Below are 24518 nucleotides of genomic sequence, written 5' to 3' on the forward strand. Positions count from 1 at the left end.
TCAGTTGCAGTTGATATAAGCCTGGATGAAGAGAGGGAGGAAATAACTTAATTGCTTTAGACTTTAGTTCATCTGGTGTGGAAAGAATCAGTGTCCCTTTGGAATTCAGCAAGAAGGTCGTGTTATTGGTGAGGACAGATCTTCTGCAGGTTTTGTGGAGGTACTGTATGGAGCACTGTGGGGCACTCATAAAATAGGTGGCTTTATATTTAGTATAGTAACTGCTGTCAGGGACAAAAAGCTGTGTTGCTTTCTTGGGAGTATTGCTGCACTTGGAGCATTCTGTTATCAACTGTATGTTCCTGTTCTTTCACTAAGGATGAGGAAATAAGAAACTTGAGGCTTCTGGGTTGAATGTCTGTGTGTGTGTGTGTGTGTGTATGTGTATGTGGTGGAGAGTTCTGATGTTAGTGCTGCAAAGCAGGGCATAGAAGATAAAGAAGAGATTGAGTGGATGGGGTGTCACAGCAAATTTGGGGACTTTGCCTGTAAGACATTTGTAGTTTCAGCCTATTGATCCTTGTCCCCAAAGATCAGTTGATGTGTTGAAAACGAGGGAGAGTTAAAGGGGAAGGAGATAAAATGCAGGAAAAACTGCTGATCTATCTGTTTCTAGCTAATTTGAACCAGACCCCCAGAGAATGTGAGGACATTCCCACCTGGAATTCAGATTTGGGTTGAATGCAGCTAAACTCAAAGATGTAGTAACAGTGCAGCTCCAGTGTCCTGCAATGAAATGCAGAAGCATACACACTGTCTCTGCTTCTCTTCTGCCAATTCCGGCATGCTGGCTTTTGGCTTTGCTCACGGATCTTGCAAACTGTGTTGACAAAAGTAATGGGAGATTGTTTATTTCCCAAGTCTTTATATTCAGGCCATAGCTGCTTCCTCTTTCCTACTCACATTTTCCCATATGGTGACTTTGGAAAATTCCTCTCTGATTTCGTTGGGAAGTGCAGGAAGCTCTCACTGGTAGAGGGTTGCCTGTTACTCTCTCCAATTCTGCTGCTCACATCTGGAAAGGATCTGGCTTGGAAAGGGGAGACTCGCTCTCAGCTCAGTGCATGTTACTGACATGGCATGAGCTGAGAGAGCCTGTGGGGGCAAGAGAAATGTTCTTCTCCATTCATCTGATTTCTGACAGCAAAGGTGAGTTTTTCTATTTTTTTTTTAAAGCTAGCTTGTCAGACAACCTGCAGCAGCCTGCATGTCAGCTGCAGCTTTTAGCAAGGATACTCAGTGTAACAATTTCAGTTAACCTGATGATTTTGAAGGAGAATCCTCTCCTTCAGTGAATGTTTTTCCATCTATGTGTGTGTCTTGTGTGAACGTGTGTGGAGAATAATAGGTAACAGAGATGAGATATTTTGAAAGTGATTCTGTTGTTTATTGGGGGCACTGTAATCACTGAGAAGCATTCAGTAACTCCTGAAACTTCAGTTTACCTCTTGAGACTGTGCCTTTTGTAGCACTCTTGTGCTGTGAGGCACCAAAGTGCAGGTATCATTTGTGTCTGGACTCAGAAAGATGCAGCCACAGAAACCTCTGAGCTGGTTTCAGTGTCACTTCAGTCTTTGGGTGGCAGGACCTGCTCCAAAGCCCACCTACAGCAAGGGAAGAGGACTGACTCTTTCTAGTGGGTTTTGAGCTACTTATTTAGAAGCTTTCTTAAGCTTCTTAAGGATTCTTTGAATCAGGCCCATGGGAATGAATAGAAGTGGAGTGAGTTAGTTCAGCCTTTCTTTGAAGTAAAAGAAAATCACCATCATGCCTGGTTTGACTGCCTGTGCTCCAGATGTACACAGATGATCCTCTGTCCAAAGTGCCTCACTGTGCTAGAGCAGCATTCCCTCCAAAGGCATTGTAGCAGACACTTGCACATAGATAAGGGGGTGAGATTGCCTCAAAATCTTAGTGTGCAATAGATAGAATATTTCACATTAATTTTCTAACATCTTTTCAGCAACAGATGGGGAAAAGGCAGCATGTTGCAAATCTAGAGAGCCCAAGACCAACCACGATGTAACTGTGCTATGGGAACAGTGTTGATGCTGTTACAGCAGAGCTGATTGAAACCTGTATATGCAAGGTTTTCTGTCTATAGTTTCTTTGGCAAGTTATCTATAAGGGTGAGCAGTTATAAGGGAAAAATACTTTCTTAGAGATCTGAAATACTTTCTGAGATTATTTTCACTAAGATTTCTGAAATATTTTCTGAGATTAGGTCACCAAATACTAAGGGTTTTACTAATCCACTGTTGGTACTCATATGGCCAGTTTTGGTCTCAATGTTAATATCTGCCATGCAAGGGAAGTTCTATAAAAGAGATGGATTTCATTATATTCAGCTATTACAGGTAGTACTTCCGATATGGAAGCTGTAAAATAGTGGAATAGGGGAAAGAGGGATCAAACACACAATGATAAATGCTTAAAATCGTCCACCCAGCATGTTTGTACTAAAGACAGGACTGAAGCAAAACCAGCATCCATGTTTTGGGATGCTCTACCCTGTAGTCCCACTTGCTCCCATTTCTTCAAGTACAAGTTACTGTTGAAAAAAATTACGTAAGGCTTTCATGACTGTGACTGAGAGCAGGATGTCTCCAGTGCTTCCCAAGCACCCAAGCTCTCAGTGAGAGCTCCTGCTGCAAAGCTGCAAAGACTTGTGAATGGGTGTATATGGAGACATGCAGTTCTGACAGCTGCCAGTATGGCTCTGTGGGGTTCTTTGTTTCTGATGCAAAGAAGGAATCTTTCACTCTCTGCTCTCAATCTCTGCTGCACCTCTGGGTTAGCAGAGGTGAAGAGAGTATTTATTTCATAAGGTCATGAATCCATCGTGCTTTTTCACCTTAAAAGATTAGCCTAAGTCTTTCTCATCGCTGTCAAATCCTTCTGTGAAGAATAGCTGAGAGGATAAATGACAAGTCATAACCAGCCCTGACTGCAAACCTTTATGTATGAAATCTGAGAAGGGCAGCAAGTGGGACCGAGAGCGCTGGGTTAGGGCCAGCTGGCTGCTCCGGTAGATATTCAACTTCTGTTTGGATTATTTTAACCTGCTGCCAGAAAGATAAAAGCTGAACATTAGCCAAGTGTCTTAGGTTCAGATCAGCACTGTCCAAAATCCGTAGGAAGCCCGTTCTGTTTTCAGTAGCTGCAAGGTTTTGTTATTGTTCGATGCACGCGTAGCAAGCCCCTCTGAGAGTCACTCTTGACCAAGCCTCTATGTTTAACTAACGAGAAGAGTTTCTTGCTATGAAAAACTGTGAGGAGCGGTACTACAGACAACCACATTGAACTAACATTTCACAGCCTCTGCCCTACATCTGCGGGATCATCTGGCGTTTCTCAATATGAAAAAATTCTCAATATGAATAAATAACTCGGGGATTCGGCGCTGGCATGCCCGGCTGTACCCGGGACGCACTGGTTGGGCAGCGCAGTGCCCAAAGTGCCTTGAGGGGACGCGAAGCGCCCTGGGAGAGAGGGAAGGGGGCGGTGGGGCTGGTCCCGGCCGGGCCGGGCTTGCGGGGCTCGGCCGGGCCGGGCCGGCGCTGCCCCGCGGGGTGACCCCGCTGTCCGGCCCGCAGGGGCGATGCCCGCCGGCGGCCGGGCGCTGCTGGCGCTGCTGGGGCTCCCGGCGCTGCTGGCCCTGGGCTGCGCCGCCGACAGCGACTTTGCCGAGGGCGGCCCGGAGCGGCGGCCCGGGCCCGGCCCCGCCTGCCCCCGCGACTGCGGCTGCACCCAGGAGGGCGTCGTGGACTGCGGTGGCATCGACCTCAAGGAGTTCCCGCTTCTGCTGCCCGAGCTGACCAACCACCTCTCCCTGCAGGTAAGGGCGCCATCCATCGCCCCCGTGCCCTCATTCCGCCCTGAACGCCGGCGCCTTCCCTCAGCCCCTCCTCGGCTCCCGGCGGGAGCTGCAGGTGCAGCAGGCCCGGCTTCCTGGGCTCGACGAATGCACCTCGTTATCGGCATCCCCTCCCCTCACATACAGGGAGGGGAAAAAGAGCTCCACATTCTTTCACAGCTCCATGAGAAGAATTTTCGTCCAAACCAGCAATTTCTTGTTTGTCCTTGGCCAGCCCAGATTTCTGGTGGGGCCCTTCCATTTGAGGTGTCTTTGAAGAAGATGGGCTAAATGACAGAAATTTTTTTGGGCAGCACAGTGTGTTAGTTCAAACACGGTGAGCCAGTGCAGAGGCAGGGCCAGCCCATGTCCCCCACTGTCCCACCTCCCCCTGCAGCACATGGAGTCAGCAAGGAGCAGGTGTGCCATGGCCACTGGCACCCACCACCCCAAGTGGCACTGCTTGGTGCTGGTCTGCCTGTGGCCAGGACACTGATGTCATGCCTACAGCAAATGGTCCTGCTCCTGACACCTCATGTCTTGTCATGAAAAGGACATATAAGATGTGAGATTCCAGCTTCAGGAAGAAGATTCAGGATGTCCTAGACTGTCAGCAGGTCTCTATGTTCTGCTCTTAGTTAGTTGATCCCTGTGACCAGCATTTGGGCAGGTGTCCTTTCCCTGCCAGTGCCCTGACACCTGAAGGGCCAGAGCATGGCAGCCCTGTGGCAGTGCCTCCTTGGAGCAGTGGCAGTAGTTCAGGTTTTCAGTGCCTGAACTGGCTCTACACCAACTCCTTTTGGTTTATTGCTCCCATCTGTCAATTCTGTACAATGGGTGAAATGCAGATTTTGTTTAGAGCTTTTCAGTTAGAAAAATTATAATGTAAGCTGGCACCTTCCTCAGCAGATCTGTCCCAGGTGTGTGCTAGCCATGGCTCCTGCCTCTTCCAAAAGAAAAGAAGCTGTTTGGAGCTGCAGGCATCACTTTCTGTGCATTGGCCTGGCTTCCAGCACAGTGGGTCCTTGATTGGTCCCCTGGATACTGAAACTAGAACCACTCATTAATGGTCAGAATGTTAGTCAGCACGTTAATGAAAATCTGATGGCAGTCACAACCAGTGCAAGTGAGCCTGGTTTGACACTCCCTGCCTGTGACCTCTGGCTTTTAAAACAACCCATGAATAACAGAAGCCATAAGCTTGGAAATCCACCATGCCAACCATGTAGCAAAGGCTTTGCTGCAGCTACAAGGTTTGGCTATGGCATATGGACTGTGGGCCTTGCCAGGCATAATCACACTCTTTGTGTGCTACTGGTGCGTAAGCTGAATATTCCTGGAGATGAGCAGAAGTCAGGCTTTCAAATGCTCCTGGGTTTGGATGTTTTGGGTTTGAGATCTGAGTTTGGCTCATTATGAAAGAAGTCTTGACAAGGATTTGACATGGTGGGTTCACTTCCAGATTTTATTGAAGTTCATGGTCTGGGTTTACTGGGATCCTTCTTGGATTACTTTGTTGATGATTAATACTCTCCATTTTCTTAGAATAACCAAATAGAAGAAATCTTTCCAGAAGAGCTTGCTCGTCTTTATAGACTGGAAACTCTCAATTTGCAAAACAACAGGCTGACTTCAAAAGGTGAGCCACAGGGTGGACAGAGCCTGTGCCTCCATAACACCAGCTTATGCAATGAGGCCAGTGACAGCTGATAAGGAAGGCCAGGGTGATGGATTGTGTTGGTTGGAGTCGTTTGCTATGAGCCTCACTCCTCTGGCCATCACACAGAGCATGGAGACACTTTATCATCTGAAATATAATACTCAGTGTGGAAGAATGCAGCCCTGCTGAACCAGTGGAGGAGACCTGGCAGCAGCTCGTGTACTGTGGCGTGAGATCTCCTCATCCAGGAAACTCCCTCTGGTCCCACAGGCACTTCCATGCAATGCACTTGAGAACCAGAAACGTCCACATGCTGAATGATTTCCTCCTGAATGACCTTGTTTAGTTCAGACTAGTCAGTCAGGGCAGTTTGGTCCAGTTTTGTCCTTGTCAAATTTGGTATGAATTTATATACATACTACAAATAAGGACATTTCCACCCTTCTCAAACATTTTGATTTTAGTAGGCAGGTTTTGCTTGCTCAGTCTTATGCTTATTAGAGAAAATTAACAAGGGGTTAGTGAGGAAAGCAAAAGAAACAGGAATTGGAGTAAACAGTAAGAGAGAAGGATATAGGATACAAAATATGTAATTATTAATTTATGTATCATCCAGTTCATATGAATGCTCTTTTGATCTTTTTTGAAATGATAGAGAACAAAATTTATTGAAAATGTGGGCATATTATACATGGGCACCAAGGCACAGCAATCTTACATAGCACAGGGAAAGCTGCACTTAATATATCCAGCCTTTGACATTATTACCTTTGGGCCTTTGTGTTTTCTTTCACAGGCTTCAGTGCAGCCCTGAGTTACCAACATGTTTTGACAAGGGAAATAGCTTCACCTTTGGCTCATGGTTATCTAAGTGCCAGGTGAAAGTGTTACTTGCAGGCTTTCCATTGTGACAGCAATTGTGTTTGTGTGATTAGCTGGATGTGGAGTGACTCAGCTGAAAATTAATAATTATTGGGGGAGGATAAGCCCTGAAGTAGATTGGGTCTCTGAGCTGGTTGCTGTTTGGGTATCTGTATTGGGGGGAGCAGAGCAAGAGGAGGATTGTGACATGCAGATACCAGGGTTATTTTGGCAATATAGTCATACATCAGCTTGATCTGATCATTAAGCAACCTCCAATTATAGCCTTGCAAGAAAAAAAGACTTGCAGAATCTTATGCAAATGAAAGGAGAAGGTTCTCAGATAGTGTGGTTGCTGCAAGCACTGAAAATCGGCCATAGAATAGATCTGCACAGCTTTGGACCTGACCCCTGTCAGTGGGCTTGGCCACAAGCCTTGTGTGATCAGGATCAGATAGTCCTTCATGGCTTTTAACAAGTGTGTATTGTTTGATTTAGTCTGTGGGTTTGTAGGTTATTTTCCAATTAAAAAAAAGATGCCAGTAGGTCTGAATCAGATTGTTTCAGTGGCTATAAAAGTGTTTCAATCTCACATGGAAGATACTGGAAGGGAAGGCTGCCCTCTGGTATTTTCACTTAGAAAGACAGTAAGGTGCTGATGTCACTGATTAGTTATTCCTCTTTTTAAGGGTTGCCAGAGGAAGCATTTGAGCATCTGGAGAACCTGAATTACCTGTACCTGGCAAACAATAAGGTAAAAGGCTGTGAAGCCTTTCAGAGCTCTTTTCTAATTGGGTTCTGAAAATTAAATGATCAAGTTGTCAATTCTTTTTAAATGTACATACTACATAAGTAAAACTGCTAAAGTGATATTCTAACACAGGTTCATTTAAGGTCAAAACAGTTTGTGAAAAGTTTAGAGGCTACACATGCAGGTATATTTTGAACATTTGTTTATTTGTGCACCTGGTGAAAAGTTTCACTAGTGTAGGGAGGTACAGAGAGCCCCTGCATGCTTTAATTATGACTGTCTTCAGCAGCCTTTGGATCAGCTGCATGCAGATTTGGTTCCTGCCTGTATGTGGGGTAATGATGAAATGCTGCCTTATCAGATGAGGCTGATTGAAAAATTTGTGAACACATCCTAGTGTCTGTGTTTGAACCATCAGGGTCTGTAAAAAGCTAACCAGTTTTCCCTGACTTCTATTGTTACTGGGTTGGATATGGGGAGGACACCCCCACACAGTGAAACTGTGCCAGTCATTATTTTATTCTTTTACCTGCGGTGGTAGAAGCTGATTTTCTTCTTTTGATGAAGAAGATTCCAGGTGCTTTCCTGTTCTGACCCAGGGTGGATGTATTGGCAGAAGCACATCTTTCTTGCCAAGGCTAGGAAATGGAATAGCTTTTCATATACCTTTGCATCTGGGTGGTTCCTGTTATGACTTCCTTTATCCCCAGTGATTGTCCACAAATATTTGCTACAGAAGAAATTAGGATCCACAGAAAAATATAAGTCAAAACATCAGGCAGAGCTTCTTTGTGTATAAAAGTCCTGCCCTTCCATCCCACCCTCTCTCTCTCTCTCTCTGCATGTCTGTATATATATTTTATTATCCTCTTAAAATCTGGGACCATTTGATGTTCTGATTAAATACATGTGGCCACATTTAGGTTTCAGTCAGGCCAAGACACATCCAGAATCACTCCATACATTTCTGTATGGAGTGATTGAGAATAGAACCCATTCCTTAGTACAGTAACATTGTGTTCTTTTCTCTCTTTCAAGCACCATTTCCATGTAACAATCTTGGCAGTTAATAACTCCATAAAAAGGATCAAGCCAGACTGTGACTAATATTCCAGAACCTCGCACTCTGATTTTCCCAGTGTAACAAAACAAAGTGTTTGGTTTTCCTGGCTTTGCTGCAGAGAGAAAAGAATCCCAAAAGAAATTGCAAACATCAGCGAATGTCACAAGTAGTTATAGTGAGAAGTTGTGGACCTGCAAAAATAACACATTTCTTTATAAATCACAAGCCAGGACAAACCAGATTGGCTTCAAACTGCATCTCCTCTGCAGCAGGAAACACTGTGGATCAAGTTACTGTGGTGTCTGGAGGAGAGCAGGGATTTGCTGCTAGTTTGCTCCTTGTTTTATGGATTATCTTAATGCTGCTTTATCTTCCATTGTGATCCCATCAGATGTAGCTCAATCATCTTTCATTAAACCGGCATAGTAGATCAGACAAAAGAAATGTAAGAGACTAAAAGCCTTCTGTGGACTGTGAGTAACAAGTACTTCAAGAAAAGAGTGGATGTTGTAGTTTCCTTCTTTTTTTCACCCCACTCTTTACACACTTTACATAAAAAATACATTTTGTATTTCTCAAGTAGAGTGCACAGTAAACCTTGTCAATAAGAGAAATGAGTCCACCAAATGATAGACCAGATCCTGAGCTGCCATTATTATTGACTATAAGCAGGTGATTTTGGTGACAGAAGGTTTACATTTCCCCATATCCTCAAAGTGGTATGGGATTCACCTCAATTCAGCACTTCTGTTTTTATCAGCTTCATTCAAGCAAGAAAAATCCAAGCAATTCAAAATTGGTAATGACTTTTGTATTAACCTTCTGAATTCATTAGTTAATAGTGGAGAAACACTCTGCCATATTGAAAGGAAGGTACAGCAGTAAAGTTGAAAGAAAAATTGCAGTAGGAGAGATGGCAGATTGCTTTTTGTTAGGCAATAAATGAGACAAAGCTATTCAAGTCAACTTTATTTTTGCTATCACTTAAAACAATCCAGCATGAATTCTTCAAGAAGGTAATCAGTGAAACTCAGTCTCATGACCAAGTGCTGAAATGCCAAAGGAAAGTCATGAGCAAGTGAAAACTCTTTTTGGATTAAACTTCTCTTTCTCTTTCCTCTTTCTTGTGGTTCTGATGTCTCTCATTTCACATGTCTTAGCCATGCCCTTTGCTTTGTACAAAAGTTATGACCTATTTGACTGGAGAAAAGCTTTTATGTACCACTGTGTATGAAAATGATTAAGTCCTGTTTCCTGTGTCTGAATTGTCAGTATTACGTCATGGCAGAGACTTATTTCTTTCTGAGGCACTGTCAGACCTTCTTAGTTGGAGATGAGTGCTTTTATCCAACTCCCTAAAATTATATCTCCCAGATCAGGAGGTGAGAGATTACCAGAAAAGCCAAGAGCAACTGCAGGAATATGCAGAATGGCTCATTCCAGTGCTCACAAACCATCTGGAAATGCTGATAGGAGTGTGATTTGTGGAAAAGATATTTTTTGTATTTGTGGCCTTTTAACGTTTAAGACAGGCTAAGGATGGAGGTTTTGGAACAGCCAAAAATGGAAAACAGTAAATAATGTATTCAATTTTTTTTTAAAAAAAGACTGTTTTATGAGTCCAGTAAGTTGGAAGTTCATGGATGGAGTTCATCAATGCACTCTTGACATACCAGTAGACAGGGGTGTAGGCACCCTTTAGATAAATACATAGTTTAAGGCTTGGGTTAGGCAGTTCTCCAGTAAAGTGTCCCTTCTTTCACACAGTGTTCATATTTTAAATATTTTTGGTTTTACAATATTATTCATAACCATCTGCAGTTTTATGGTAATAAAAGCTTGAAAAATATGGTTTCTCATCATGTGAGTCTTGCTGTGCATTGCTGGCTGAAAGGACCGGGTTCTGTTTCACACAACAGAGCTGTGAGGAAGATTACAGATTCCATGAACTTCAGGCTAAAAGGCAGATCTCTTCCATTTCCACAGTTTCCCATTCTGATCTCAAAGAATTCAGTATCTCCCTAGGAAATAGCCCTTTGGAGCGCACATAAAACCCTGAGTGGTCTCATTAGTGCTGCAGTGAACACCTGTAACCTGCCGACTGCAATTCAGTGTCTTCTCTGTTCAAGGATCATCTGTTACAGCATTGTGTTAAAAATTTGTTTCTGGAGGGCTTTGTCTTGATGCATTCTGGGTTTATGCTTCCCAGAAAACTGTCCTCCATCCAGCCTGGATTGTAACTGTATTTTTGGTTTGTAGGTGAATGACTTTGTTATTAACAGCCACTCAGTGAACCTGGCTATTGTATTACCTGGAAGCTCTCTAAAATTGAGCTTTTTTTGATAATTTCTTTTCACTCTGCCAATTTGTTCAGACACAGGGTTAGCTTTTAAAATCACTGATAAAAATAGCAACAAGAGCAACACATTCAATCCTGTACATGTTGTCAGCTATAAAGTTTTGAGGACAGGGCCCTTCTGTATTTCCTGCTGCATCCCTTGTTTATTGAACAAAGTATCTGTGTACACTTTGCTTTTAAGTGCCATTCAATGTTCCATCATTTGGCTCAGAAGTATCCTTGTTCTTTGGGAGCCTGAATCCCCCTTGCAGAGATCATCATAAATGGATGCAGTGGAGCAGACGTGTGAAGTGACACCTCCCCTCCACAATACACTTTTGTAAGAGAATAAGCAGTAGGTCACTGTGAGGGGAGTTGGAAGTTTTTTGGCACAGCAGACTGAGGAATTAGGAACAATAATAAGCAAAGTGTTTGCTCTCTGAATAACTATTTCTTGATTTCTTCCACCAAAAAGAGATAGGACCCTTCCAAGCAAAACAAACATTTTCATATCTTAGAGCAAAAGTCTGTCTCCTTCCTGGAGAGATTAGTGAGTGAGGACAATTTGTTTTTGTTCATGCAATCTACATTCAGTTTAATTTATCTTTGCCTGTTTAGGGAAGACAAATTTGCAAGTGTTTTGCTGCTGCTCTAATACTTGCTTAAAACATTTGCTGCATTTCATTGGAACTCCCCTGTATACTTCTTTTACAGCTAACAGTGGCTCCGAAATTCCTACCAAATACCTTGATCAGTGCAGATTTTGCAGCCAATTATCTCACTAAGATATATGGGCTCACATTTGGACAGAAACCAAACTTGAGGTAAGGGACTGGGAAGTAAAACAATACTGGTGTTCTGCCACTGCTTGGATGCAGTTGATGGCTGATAAGAAATTATCTGGCTAAACTATATTATTGCCTACTTGTCTTTTTGGAAAGAAACTGTTTGTTATTCTCCGAATGAAAGATCTAACAATCACATTCCAAGGGCTTTTGCTAGCTGCCAGACACTTCTGAAAATATAAAATGAAATTGTCCCCATTTTATTTGTGTATTTGAGTTGAAAAGAACAATTTAGTTTCTCAAAATGGAGATTAGTTGTTTAGTAATCTCTGGTTTTATTATAGTCCATTAGTTTTAAAAAGTAAAATCAGGTGGTCAGTACAGTAGAACTCAGTTCTATTCACGGTAAGAACTTCACCACCTTCAGAAGGGGTTCATACACCAGATCTGCTGCCAAAGGTCTCTGCTAGGTTCATGCTGTGATTTTCTTATGTGGACTGACAGCAGCACATCCATGTCAAACTCAGGGGCACACAGACCACCTCCTGTGAGGTGTGGGCTTTTCTAAAGGGGTTTTGAGTAATCTGCAGCATCCACACACTGCACCATCCACATCCTGCAAAAGACATCCCAAACTGTTTGGAGCAATTTATGCAGCCAGGTTTGGAAGCAGTTAATTACAGCTGACCCAGCTGAGCCCCTTCAGCTCAGTCTTGTGATGAACCAAAGAACTCTCCATTCCTACTGAATTCATTGAGAGCTGGAGCTGCTCTGCACTTCCTGGGCCTTTAGTCTCTCAGGATCTTGGAAGCTGAAAGGGCTGAGTCACTCACAGATTTCTGGCAATATCTCATGATGAAAGAAGCTAGATTTATATATGTTTTCTTCCTTAATCTGAGGTGGAGATGCTGCTGTGTTTTGATTCCATATTAAAATTATTGACTCTTCCAAAGTGATTTTAACATTGTTCTATACCAACACTAATTTTAATCAGAATAAGAGCTAATTGATTTCCAAGGTTACTCATATAAAATCCCAACACAGTGGTTTCAGTTGTTTTTTTTGTCCCCAGCAGAGTTCATGATCTCAGACTGATTATTTGGAGAGTAAGTTTTTAGAAAGGCAAATATTTGTGAGTTAAAAGTACAGCTGACCATGCAGGGTAAACAATACTTCCAGTGTAGCTCTGAACTCCCTGGAGTGTGTGATCACACAATTGTATTTCCATACTGAGCCTTTCCTTCCTTCCTTCCAGAAGGATGTTGCCAAGTTCTCTGCAACTGATAGAGAATCTAAGAACAAGTTTAAAAAGCTCACTTTGACACTTTTGCAGTTTTAACCTCTCTCTACAAATTTATCTGCCTGCAGCATCTGGGGGTAAACACAGGAAAGGAAGAGGTAATCAAAGTTACTAAAAGCATATAATTTCTTTTGTTAAAAAGAAGTAAAATGGATTAATTTAGCAGTTAAGCCAGTGAAAAGGAGGAATAACTTCACATAGGTATATTGCTTTGTACAGAATTGAAACCTGTGTAAGGATGAATCAGTTTTTGACAATCTGTTTGGAGGAACTATTTTGTGAGTATTAAAGGTTGAAAGTAAGATGGGAAAAGTAAGAAACTGTCTCTCAATCCCAGTGGCTCATTAAAAACCAAAGCATAGAAAAAAGACTGCAAGACTGAGTAAATCTGTTGCCTTTCTGTCAGTAGTCTGAGTTCTAAGAGTAGGAGAGAAATTGTTTCCTGGGGTATTTCCAGCCTTCAAGGGAGCAGAAAGAATGGAAGGTTAAGAGATGGTCCTTTCTTAAGAGACCTCCAGGCTGATTTTGTAAGCCCAAGCAGCACAGACTCAGTTCCAAATAGAAGTTAAAATTGGCTCCATATCTGTTAAACAGAGATTAATTCTAACCCTCTGAGTGAGGCCCTCACACTGACATTCTGTGTTTCTAAGTATTGCACAGCCCCAGGCTCACACTCAGTTTCTTGTAAAGAAGTTAAGACCACGTGTGAAATTTGTATTCATGTGCAGGTTTGGGTTTTGAATAGATTTAACTTTCAGAGAGTACTGGGGCCAACCATTTGGTTTTGCATCTCTGTCCCTTGCAGTTAAAAGTTAAACAGTTAAAAGTTAAAGGACACATTTTTAAAAACAAATCTAATTGTCTCAAGGAAAGAAGAAAAGATTGAAATTAGGTTTTAAACTAAGCTTTCTCTCAATAAACAAAAACTCTACATTACCCTATCTGTTGAACTTCATCTTTTACTTTCTTCCAACAGATCTGTGTATCTTCATAACAACAAACTTTCAGATGCTGGATTACCTGATAACATGTTCAATGGCTCTAATAATGTGGAGATACTCATCATGTCCAGCAATTTCTTGAAGTATGTTCCAAAGAATCTCCCTCCAGCACTGTATAAATTACACTTACAGGTAATGAGAACAAAGTTTTGTAATCTTTTAGGATTGTGTTTGTGTGAGTTTCACACCACACAGCCAAGACATCCCAGTGCACTTGGAAACATCCCGGCCCACTTTAAGCCTTTCCTACTGTATTCTCAACAGTAGCTGTCCCTATCTCCTTCCTTTTTTGTCCATAAGCAACAGTGTGTTTTTGCAAATCACCAGAATGCTCACAGGAGGCAGAAATGCTTTTCTGTGTTTGCAGGGGGATGTATTACAAATCCCTGTATGGTTGCATTGTTGGTCTCCTTCCTGCATAAAACGATATTAATACATATTAGAACAGAAGTGCATCATTCCATGGCTATGTCTCCATGAGCTCCCAGTTAAGGTTGCCACTGATGCCACTTGTCCTGACAGTGGCAAGACAAGTGGCTTACCCCCTGCTTACCCACTCTGTACTGGCTTTGCTCACTGACTCATTTCATACAGACCACTGCTTCCCAGCATCAGTGGCTACTGCTTGCTACTGAGCTGGCAATTCGGTTTGGATCAGGCATTCTCTACTGCTACAACTCCTCCAGCAATAGTGCAATAGCAGAGTTGTGCTGTTAACTACTCTCCAGCATTTTTAATTCCATGTCATCTGATTCTGATAAAAACGCTTCATCATGTCTGAGTTGGAGATCTCAGCCTTAGCAATGGGAGAGCCACAGCAGTGGGGAGTCCTGGGTCCGCTTGCTCTGAGTGTTGACAGCTCCTTGGACGTGCAGAGACTGGAGTCTGTTATCAGCCCTGGACTGAGGCAGCTTTGTGCTGCCTCCCAGTTCTCTTTTCCCTTGAAGGTTTCACCGGAATTCCTGTAAAAGTCTTCTAGAGAACAAGCTTCTCCAGCTTGAAGAAAAGTAAACGCAACCAGTCCAGTCCTTTAAATTGCTGGAATTTCTCTCCAAAGTATGAACTTGTCCTCTGCATTTTTTTGACACTTACAGATAATCATTATCTCCCAAAGAGGTCTCACACTTTGAGCATTACACTTTGAACTTATCTCCTTCCCTGCTGTCCCCAGCTGTGTTAAGGACAGAGGAGATGAGCAGAGAAATGGGTGTTTTATTTGCACATGCACCATTTGTCAGTAGTAACATTTACCTTGATATTTTTACTGGGAAAAACGGAGCAATGAGAAATGAGAGGCAGTCAGAAGTGGACCAAAAATATCTGACAGGTGTACTTTAAATGTGATTTTTTCTTTTACTATTTATTGAGGCAGCCAAATTTGTCTGTAGGTTTCTACTTTATAATAGGTGGCAAATGAATCTGGTCCAGTCTGTCCATTACATTATAATGCCCCCTAAATATTTTATGTCTAGCCCTTCTGAAGTTTAATTGCCCATGCTAGTTGAATAGAACCCAAATGTTGTGTTGATTCATGCCAAATACTGTGCTTTGTGCTCCTGGTGACTCTAGAGCAACAAGCTGGAGAAGATTCCCAAAGGAGCCTTCAGTGAACTTGCTGGTCTGCGGGAGCTGTATTTGCAGAATAACTACTTATCTAATGAGGGAATGGACAACGAAACTTTCTGGTGAGACTGAGATGTGCACTTTGTACTTCTGTGTCTGTCTGCCCCCTCTGGGATAGTTGTGTATCTACTGAACAAAGGACACAGTAAAAAGTAAAGTTATTAAAAGCTGGATGATGTTATGCATTTCACTGCTAAGTCTGAGATGCAGATGCTGCCATTCAAGAGCAAAGGTATTGGTGAGTGGTTACAGAATAGTTTCATACAAAAGACAGAACACTGAACATCAGACAGCACCACTCCCTGCCTGCCACAGACCCAGTCACGCCAGATACTAAGTCCCTTCTGGGAAAAATAATGTAGAACAACCCTGAAACCTACTCTCTGTTCTTCCAAAACAGTCAAAAGTGAAGTTACCTGGGACTTTCCAGTTTTTGGGGCACTTCACTGGGCCTTAAAGCCACATTTTCATCATGACTGGAGTCACTCGTGTTTCTGTGAAGGTGGCTTGAAAGCAGCCACAGACACACAGTGAATTCCCCTGGCCCAGCTGTACCCCAGTACAGGTGGTTGCTGGAGCAGGCAGGGATGCAGTGGTGCTGCTCAAGAGCCAGATGGCTGCAAAAGCTTTGCTACAAACTGGTGCAACAAAAATAGCCTTTGGCTGTCCTAGATTTAGCCTGGGACTTAGCACTTTCAAAATTTTAACATTTTTTTTTCTCTGCTTGCACTGAATGCTGCCCTTGTTTTACCTGAAAACCCAGACCACACAATTGGTCCTGCCCATAATTTAGTTCTGTAAACTCTCCTGATCTCCAGACATGAATATGTACCAAACTGTCCTTTCCTTTTCCATTTCCCATTCCCAGAAACCTCCCCTAGTAGCTTACTGTATCTGTGTTGAGTCCACCTCCACGTCTTGCTGGACATAAAAAAATATCCCCATCTTGGGAAAAGGTTACAAATGGCAGCAGTGAAGTGTTTTACCTAAAGATTATATTTATTCATTCACAGCATGTTTGGATAGCTGGATTAGCAGTGTAGTAACCAGTAAGTAACGTCTGTAACACATTAGTTCTCATGTTTCCTGAAAACTTTCTAGTCATCTGAAATGGGTTATGTAGTGTCAAGTAGATTAAAACTCTAATTTGAACTGAGAAATTGACTTGAAATATAAGGGAATACAGGGTTCCTCAGTCCTGGCATGTAATACCATTGATCCACATCCAGTTGGTATAAGTGGCTGGTCTGAGGATTTAATTTAGCTTCAACTGAGACCATGGAATCCAGATTCAGTAGCTTACACAAAGCAGCTCTAGCCCTGACTCACTTCCATAATACTGGAGGGTCAGGAGAAGTTCACTACCTTAGCCTAGGACACTGAGGTAGCATTTCTACTTTTCATAAGAGTAACATTTTATCATCTAGAAAGCAGACCTGCCCTTCAGTTTCGGTATTTATTTTCAGAGAGACAGAAATTACTCATGCTCAGGTTTGTTTCTGTGAAACTGAGAGCTAAACTCTGTTCTGGTGGTGCGCCCATGCCATTTTCCTTGTCATATTTATTCACTGAAATTGTTCATATGTTGCTAACTGGGACTGCAAAACTGATCTCAGGCCTCAGCTCAGTGGCAATTTGGGTATGTGTGGACTGTGGCATGTTCCCTTGCTGGTGTGGCTGGAGAGTGGTGGCAGTGACAAGTCCTAATCCCTACTGGCAAAATGGGAGCTCCCTGTTTTGGTGTCCACATCACGAGTCAGAAAAGGGCAGCAGGTAGTGGGAGCTGTACTTGGCAAAAAGCTTCTAAAGCAAAGATTGTAAAATCTTTGAGGAAATTGGTTATTGTTTCATCTTGCAGAATCAAACTGTTTTCTTTCCTGCTTTCCCAAGGAAATTGTCTAGTCTTGAATATCTGGATTTGTCCAGCAATAACCTCTCACAAATCCCAAGTGGTTTACCTCGAAACATCGTCCTCCTCCACCTGGAGAAGAATGCAATTAAGGTGATTGACAGAGATGTCTTGACCCAAATTAAGAACCTAGAGTACCTTCTGCTCCACAATAACAAATTAAAAGCCCGAGGTATTCACCCCTTAGCCTTCCACGGCCTGAAGAAGCTGCACACTGTCCACCTGTACAACAACATGCTGGAAAGGATCCCCAGTGGGCTGCCCCGGCGAGTGAAGACACTTATGATCCTTCATAACCAGATCTCAGAGATTAACAGGAATGACTTTGCTACCACTTACTTCCTTGAAGAGCTGAACCTGAGCTACAACAAACTCACAAGTCCCCAGATCCATCGGGAGGCCTTTCGTAAATTGCGGCAACTAAAGTCCCTGGATCTTTCTGGAAACAATCTCCACACGGTGCCTTTTGGCTTTCCAAAGAACTTGCAAGTTCTGAAGCTGAAGGAGAATGAGATAAGCATCATCCCAAAAGGGACTTTGTCTGGGATGACAAAACTGAGGGAACTGTATTTGAGCAACAATAAACTGAAAGTAAATTCAATTTATTCAAGAGCATGGAGAGAACTCAGCAGTCTTCAGGTAGAAACATCATGTTCTCTAATTGCTTTAGTGATGCTGATGTCCTCATCTGTCTGTCTAAATCAAATTATGTAGCACCAATACTAAATGTGCTCGGTTCTTGTGCTTTAGGGTTGCATTGTAAGTGCTACAGTCGCTGTTTCTAGAGTGAAATGATGTGCTGTTGTGCCAGAGGTGGGTACCTTCCACTGCTGGCCAGACCAGCTTTGTTTTTGAATCCTGTCAGTGTCCTATATTTTCAGAAAAACATCAGTGAATGTTATCATTAAAACTGAAATTAGGCCTTTCAAATAGCTCGTCTCCCAAAAGATTTAAAATCAGCTCTGAATAGAGACAGCAGGAGGAAGGAATGCATAAACAAAAACACTCTTAATTCTCAAAGCCCCCACATCAGCTTATAGTCAGACAAGCCAAGCTGTAGGATTTAGCAGCTCAGCTGGCTAAGGCACCTGGGGAGCAGCTCGGAGGTCTGGATTCAATCAGCAGTCTTCTCATTTGCATAATTGTTGGAGAAAGTTAAACACAAACCATAAGGCAGGCAGGAACAATCATATTTGTGCTGAGCAAAATGACCTTTCAGAATTGTTACGCTGGCTGAAGGATTTGTCTGCATTTCCTTTTAGGCAACGGCCCCTTTTCTGCAGTGAGAGGTATTGCCTGTGTCGTATGGTAGCCATGGAGGGTGCAGGGTCACTGAACAGGCAAAGTGTGCACATCTCAGAGCAGATCAGGGATAAGGACATGGAGCATATGTCACATTGGCCCCCAGCGTGTTTTCAGACAATCCTGACGTTAATCTATACAACGTTTCCCTTTCTGTTGTGTCTGGGAATAACCAATAGCTTGTTTCTCAGTTAATGTCAATCAGCAATGCAGCAACAGTGTCTGCAGAGCTGCAGATTTGGTCCCTGGCTTTAATAATATGTTTTGCATTTGTTTGGTGCCTCACTGATACGTGTGTGTGAGTGTGTGCAAATATATTTAACATGCAAAGCAGCCTGGAAGGAAGATGCTGTTGAAAATTACAGACTGCTGGGATTGTTTTTCTGCAGTACCTTAATAAAATGTAGGTTATTTTATTTTCAAACAAAAATGGCTCATGAGCCCTGTTGGGCAGCTGGAGTTGCTGGTTGGAATGACGAGCTTTCCTTCTCAAAGATCCTGATTCACAATTATGTGAACTTTTGTTCCACTCTCACTCCTTTGCAGTCGGTGTAAAGCCAGAGACATCGCTGACTCAACCATTGGCCATCCCTACAGCAAACCCCACTCCCATTAAACAGGGTTCAGATAATAGCATACACTTAAAGTTCTGCTGGACTAATGGGGCATTTATGACTGTTGCTTTTCTTTGGAACAGCATTACTTGTTGGTTGTTTCTAGCTGAATCGTTTCTATCATTAAGTGCTCAGCTGTGCAGTTGGTTTCTGAGTTGTTGCACTGGAGTGAATTTGGCAAATAACCATCCATAAAGATCCTGATCAAGTATATACTTAGTAAATGCTTCAGTACACACTGTTTCCATGGAAATCACCAGAGACTGTGCAACTGCAAAGCGAGACATTTACATAATGGACTTGGCAGTACTGGGTTAACAGTTGGAGTCAATGATCTTAAAGCTTTTTTCCAACCTAAACAATTCAATGGTTCTATGATAATTGTTTTCCAGACTGGCATTATGTAAGGAATAAAAACACTAGAATGAGGACTATTGTTTGCAGTAGTGTGGCTTTGAGTAGTGGGTAAATACTGTCAGGTTGGTGTTACAAAAGGTACTACAATACAGGATAACAAAACATTTCTATTGATCCATTCTCTTGCATTAAATTAATCTGAGAAATGATCATGACCTTTAGTCCTGCTGTCTTCATACATTCTCCATATTAGAATATTTCCAGATGGTTTTATGTGTAACTGTACCTATCACCATCCTTAGCCAGCAAAGTGTTTGCAGTAGCAGATGCCAAGGAATTCTGCATATCTGAAACCCAGCCTGGTTTTAATTTACTTAAAGCAGACATGGACTAATGCCTGTGGACAGAGATACAAAGATGTTGGAACCCAGAAACAAACCAGCATGACATATCATGTGAAATCAGAAAGCTCAACAGGAGTGTAAGAGAGTAGAATTGTCTTGGCCATACTTACCTTGATGCAAATTAGAGGTAGATTAAATTAGTTTATTCTATAATAAATATAACTTTAAACTTAAAACTCTTTCTGAAGTGTTTCTAATATTTAAATTGGTTATTTGACCCCTTGTTGTCTCTTTCTTGCAGTCACTAGACATGGCTGGCAACCAACTGACATCTATCCCATTAGGCCTGCCAGAATCTCTGGAGTATCTGTATCTCCAGAACAACAAGATCACAATGGTTTCAGAGAATACTTTTGAATCCACACCCAATATAAAGGGGATTTACCTCAGGTAAGGTCAAGTTTCCACTTCAACACATAAGATTTTTTTCCTTCTTCATCTGCTTTATAATTGCTTCCTTTTTAGAAAGTATTTAAAATCCTTACTTTCTGAACAAGCATCTTTGGTTTATAGTAATATGTGACAAAATTCTATTCATCTGCTCAGAAAAGACATGGATACACATAATAAACTCTTTTTAAAGAGCTTGCCTTTTCTATGCTTATTATAATGGATTGGGCATGCCAGTAATTCTGGGTAGTTAATGTTTAACATGATGTCATATTCCAATATTCAGCTGTGAGCTAAAAGTTCACAGTCCCCTTGTAGAAGTACAGTTTTGCCTGTGTCTGTTGGCCCTGAATTTTGACAAAATCGCCCTCCAGTGAGGTGTGTGTGACTAATCTTGAAGTTGTGTGCATTCCCTTGAAAGCTTTGTCAGAAGCAAGTGACAAGTTACAACTGTGACAGTTACGTAACTCAGTTTAGGGGCTTTGCTGAGTTTTTTCCCCACTCTGTCAGTTGGATGAGGACTTTGTTTTTATAGATGACACATACTGACCTTTTTTCACATGTAATGTAAACTCACAGTAACAACTGATTTAAGCAGAGATTTATACCACAAGAAGTGAATCTGTTCCCACAATAGATTCAGTTTTAATCTGGTGAAATATTATTGAAAATATTGATTAGAAGTAATTTATGAATCCCTTTTATTAAGCTGATCCAATGGGTGTGTGCACAAGACTAAATATGGTCTTATTTTGTCTATATGCACCTAAACTGCCCCATATTTCTGAATAGTTCTGGAGCATACCTTTATGGATGAATGATTCCATACCAAGCAAATTAAATTTTAATGTCTGGTGTAAATTAGAGCAGTCTGTCTATTCAGCTGCTCACATTTATGAGATTTTAGTGAATGCTTGGATGTGAACCAGAAACCACATACCACATTCTATATTTCTGTATAAAGAAAAAAGGAATTTGCAAAACAGTTTTGCTAACATATTGAGGAGGCAACTCCACCCAAGCTCAGTTGTATTTTTAATGGGAGGCCATTAATCACTGCAGTGCTGTGAAAAATAATATACATATGGAATATTACACAGAATACAATTTTAAGCATGTTCAGGAGTTACAGAGCAGTATATGTGACAGGTTCTTAAACTTCAGATTAGTTTATTTGTATTCCTGGAAATGCAAATAACAGCTGAAAAATTAATGCTTTGTGTTTAAAGGGTTACTTTGTTCTGAGTTTCTTAGGTTAAGAATTAAACTGTCAAGGAATGACACAGAATTTCATGAAAAATCAGTTATATTTTAAAATGTGGGCTGTGAAGTAGATGCTTTTCTTCTCTGGGAAGGAGAAAGGAGAATAGCAAGAGAAAGAATTTGTGGGGGAGGAATTCCAATATTATGATCCAGAGGAGTCAGCACTTCTAGAATGCTGTTGTGAGTCAGTGTAAATTTAGAGTAACTTGGGTCAGTGAAGAGTAGTTGCAGAATGGTTTCCTCTTAGTCTCCTCATTTTTGTGTTGTATATAAAAATGGGTTTATTTTAACAGGGGTGCCTTTTTTTCCTTTGTTTAAGGTTTAATAAGATTGCAGTTGGAGCACTGAAAGAAAGTATCTTCCAAAGCCTGAAGCACTTACAAGTACTGGATATTGAGGGGAACCTTGAATTCAGCAACAGTTCAAAGAATAAGGATGACTCAGAAGAGGAAATGGAAGATGACGAAGAGGAAGAGGAAGAAGAACGGAGATAAAATGTGAACTCATAAAATCCCATCATGTGGGAGGTAACAACTGTAGTTGAGGCTCCAGTTCTCAGACTCTTGTGTAAATAATTCCTATATACACACATGATTGAAGCATAACAAATAAGTGTCTGAACCTTGAATTTAAAGACTTCCATTAAAATATGATGGGGAATCACAAATAAAAAAGGCTTGAAAATACAATATTTTGTAAAATGAAACAGTATATATCTGTTTTATCAGAGTTCTTAATGGACTGTTCTTACTGGCTTCTGTTTATAGCCACAGCAGACACAGTAGTTAAAGATGCAGGTCCTTGTTCACTAATTCTGATAACAAAAAATGCAAAGGTATTTCATGACATTTTAAAGCAATTACTTCAAGAGGAAAACAAAGAACAAACTGTGAAGCTTGCTGATGCAGAAGACGTGAGGTAAAAATAGATTAAAAATTAGATAAATTAAAGTAAGATTAGACCCATTGGTGTCTGTTAAATGTGTTATTAGATTACAAACTCTGTCTCAAGCAGTATTTAAATCATTGACCACTTGGAGGGGAAAAATAATGCTATACTTAGTGTATTTCTTATGGAAAAAATAGCACCGCTCCTTGAATCTCTTTTCAACTGAAGGAAAAAAGATACAGGGACAATGATATTTGAAGAATATGCATTTTTTTCATAAGAATAGTGATTTATTTACTGCATTTCTTAAGCATCTTATGGTCAAAGATGATGAGGTTCAGGACTGCTCTTTGCTTCCGGAGATCTAAACTCATAAGTGTGGGGAAAAAAATAGTTTTGTCCCTAATCAACATTTTGTCACTGAGAATGACACAAGGAATTGCTAGGAATAGTGCTAATAAGCTTAAAAGATGATGGGGCTTGAAAAGGGCAGAAGGTACTTGGGAACTCAAAACATTAGCCCTCTTGGCTGGGCTATATGAAAACTTTGTTAAACAAGAAATAATTTATATTTACAGACTTAGGATACATTCAGAATCAATGCATCTCTGGTTTAGTTTTGGGGCATGACATGTCAACAGGTACTATGTTTGTCTTATTCTGAATTCTGTATTCCATTATGTAACTTATTTTATTTTTCTGTTTTGCAGGAAAACATAAGGAAAAATACATATATGTCTGTGTGTATATATCTATATAGATATACAGAGAACACTTAGCAAAACGTGCAATGAATTACGCAGAAACTGTCATGGCACTGGGCCAGGCTCATGGAAGACAGTGTGTTTCAGTGCCTTATTCAGGGAGAGACCCTGAATGCCTTTCCAAAGCTTCCAAATCATCTTATACAAGACCCAGGATCATAAGGGATTGCTCTGGAACTCACAAAAGCTGGCTTTTGTTTCTTCTGTTTCTCTTCCCTCACTGTTTCCATCTGTAATAACAATATGGGACTGTTTTGAACACAGGTCTTCAAATGCCATTTTTGTCACTGCATTTTAAGTGAACCATGTTTATGCCTCTTTTCCTCCACCCAAAAGAAGCTGTTGTTGGCCAGGGTAGATGGATATTTGCAGTAGTTTCATGTGCAGAGCAGTGTATGAGGCATTTTGGTCATCAAGCAGCAGTAATAATTCTGGATGCAATTATTTCTCTGTTATAACAATGTGTATATTTGGATGAGAAAAACAAAATAAGGCTGGATCCCGTAATATTTTATCTCTACTGCCAAAACCTGCAGTATATTCCTGTTTTAGAAAAGTTTTAAGATAAAACAATTGCTCTTGTGAATATATATATATATATATATATATATAATTTGTATGTCTGCCTTCCAGAGCTTTGGTAAAGTTTCTGTCTTGCTGTTGTTTGCCCTTGGGGCAGTTGGGTGAATGTCTCCGAAGGTATGATCAGAGGATGGAGTGACAGGATGAAGTTTAATGTATATGGTAGAATTTTCCACAGTGTATCTCATTCACAGTGAGAGGAAGGAGTGAGACTAATGATGGAGAAGAGATTAGTGGTTGTGGGCTGTCTTGGGAGAAAACCATTAAGTGTCAAAAGAAATTTGTTTAGTTCAAGTCTGGAGACAGTGCTTGCTGTCATACTCCCTTAAAGCCTCCCCTATTCTATGATGTTGAGTGATCTCAGCTCCTGTTGGAATCATAGAAAATAAAGAAACCATGGAAAAGAAGACCTACAGAGGTACATATTTCTCAGTTGGTAATAATTCCTTCATCTAAGGCAGCTAATTTACTTGACAAAATGGTCCTTTCTTTTGAGGATTTCTGATTGAACACATGTTATTTTGCATACTGCATTCCAGGATTGACTTGGAAACACAGTTGGCTTAATTTTTTACCAGCTGTTTTCCTGCTGGAGATCTAGTTCCACATTCTCCCTTTGGTTTCCCATAGCACATGACAGTAATTTTAAGCTGTTGTTCTCTACCTTAGACAATTCAACACACTCATTAATCATGGAAGGAAAAATTGCTTCCTGAAAAAGTAAAAGCTTGGCCCTAGAAATTGCAAAACCCACACATTTTTTAATATCAGCTATACAGCTGAGCAATAAAATATCCTTCCAACTGA

General features: G+C 41.3%; 1 protein-coding gene across 4 annotated transcripts; it reads left to right on the forward strand.

Annotated features, from left to right (window-relative positions):
* PODN (podocan) lies at window positions 1–24518 on the forward strand. 4 transcript variants are annotated; one of them, XM_005521169.3, is made up of 12 exons: window positions 1–160; window positions 862–1149; window positions 3597–3838; window positions 5402–5495; window positions 7067–7131; window positions 11244–11353; window positions 13591–13747; window positions 15185–15300; window positions 17129–17786; window positions 20066–20214; window positions 21797–22004; window positions 23076–24518. In XM_005521169.3, exons 2-11 carry the CDS (start codon window positions 1065–1067, stop codon window positions 21969–21971), a joined length of 1851 nt encoding a protein of 616 aa, XP_005521226.2. In that variant the 5' UTR covers window positions 1–160; window positions 862–1064; the 3' UTR covers window positions 21972–22004; window positions 23076–24518. The 4 variants fall into 4 exon arrangements, with proteins under 4 accessions (XP_005521226.2, XP_014106343.2, XP_087916661.1 ...); XM_014250868.2 differs by having other exon boundaries at window positions 955–1149; XM_088060535.1 differs by having other exon boundaries at window positions 960–1149.

The sequence above is a fragment of the Pseudopodoces humilis genome, chromosome 10, assembly GCF_049639895.1.
Source record: "Pseudopodoces humilis isolate 2021_Gansu_Grassland_sample_001 chromosome 10, ASM4963989v1, whole genome shotgun sequence".
NCBI classification, from domain to species: domain Eukaryota; kingdom Metazoa; phylum Chordata; class Aves; order Passeriformes; family Paridae; genus Pseudopodoces; species Pseudopodoces humilis.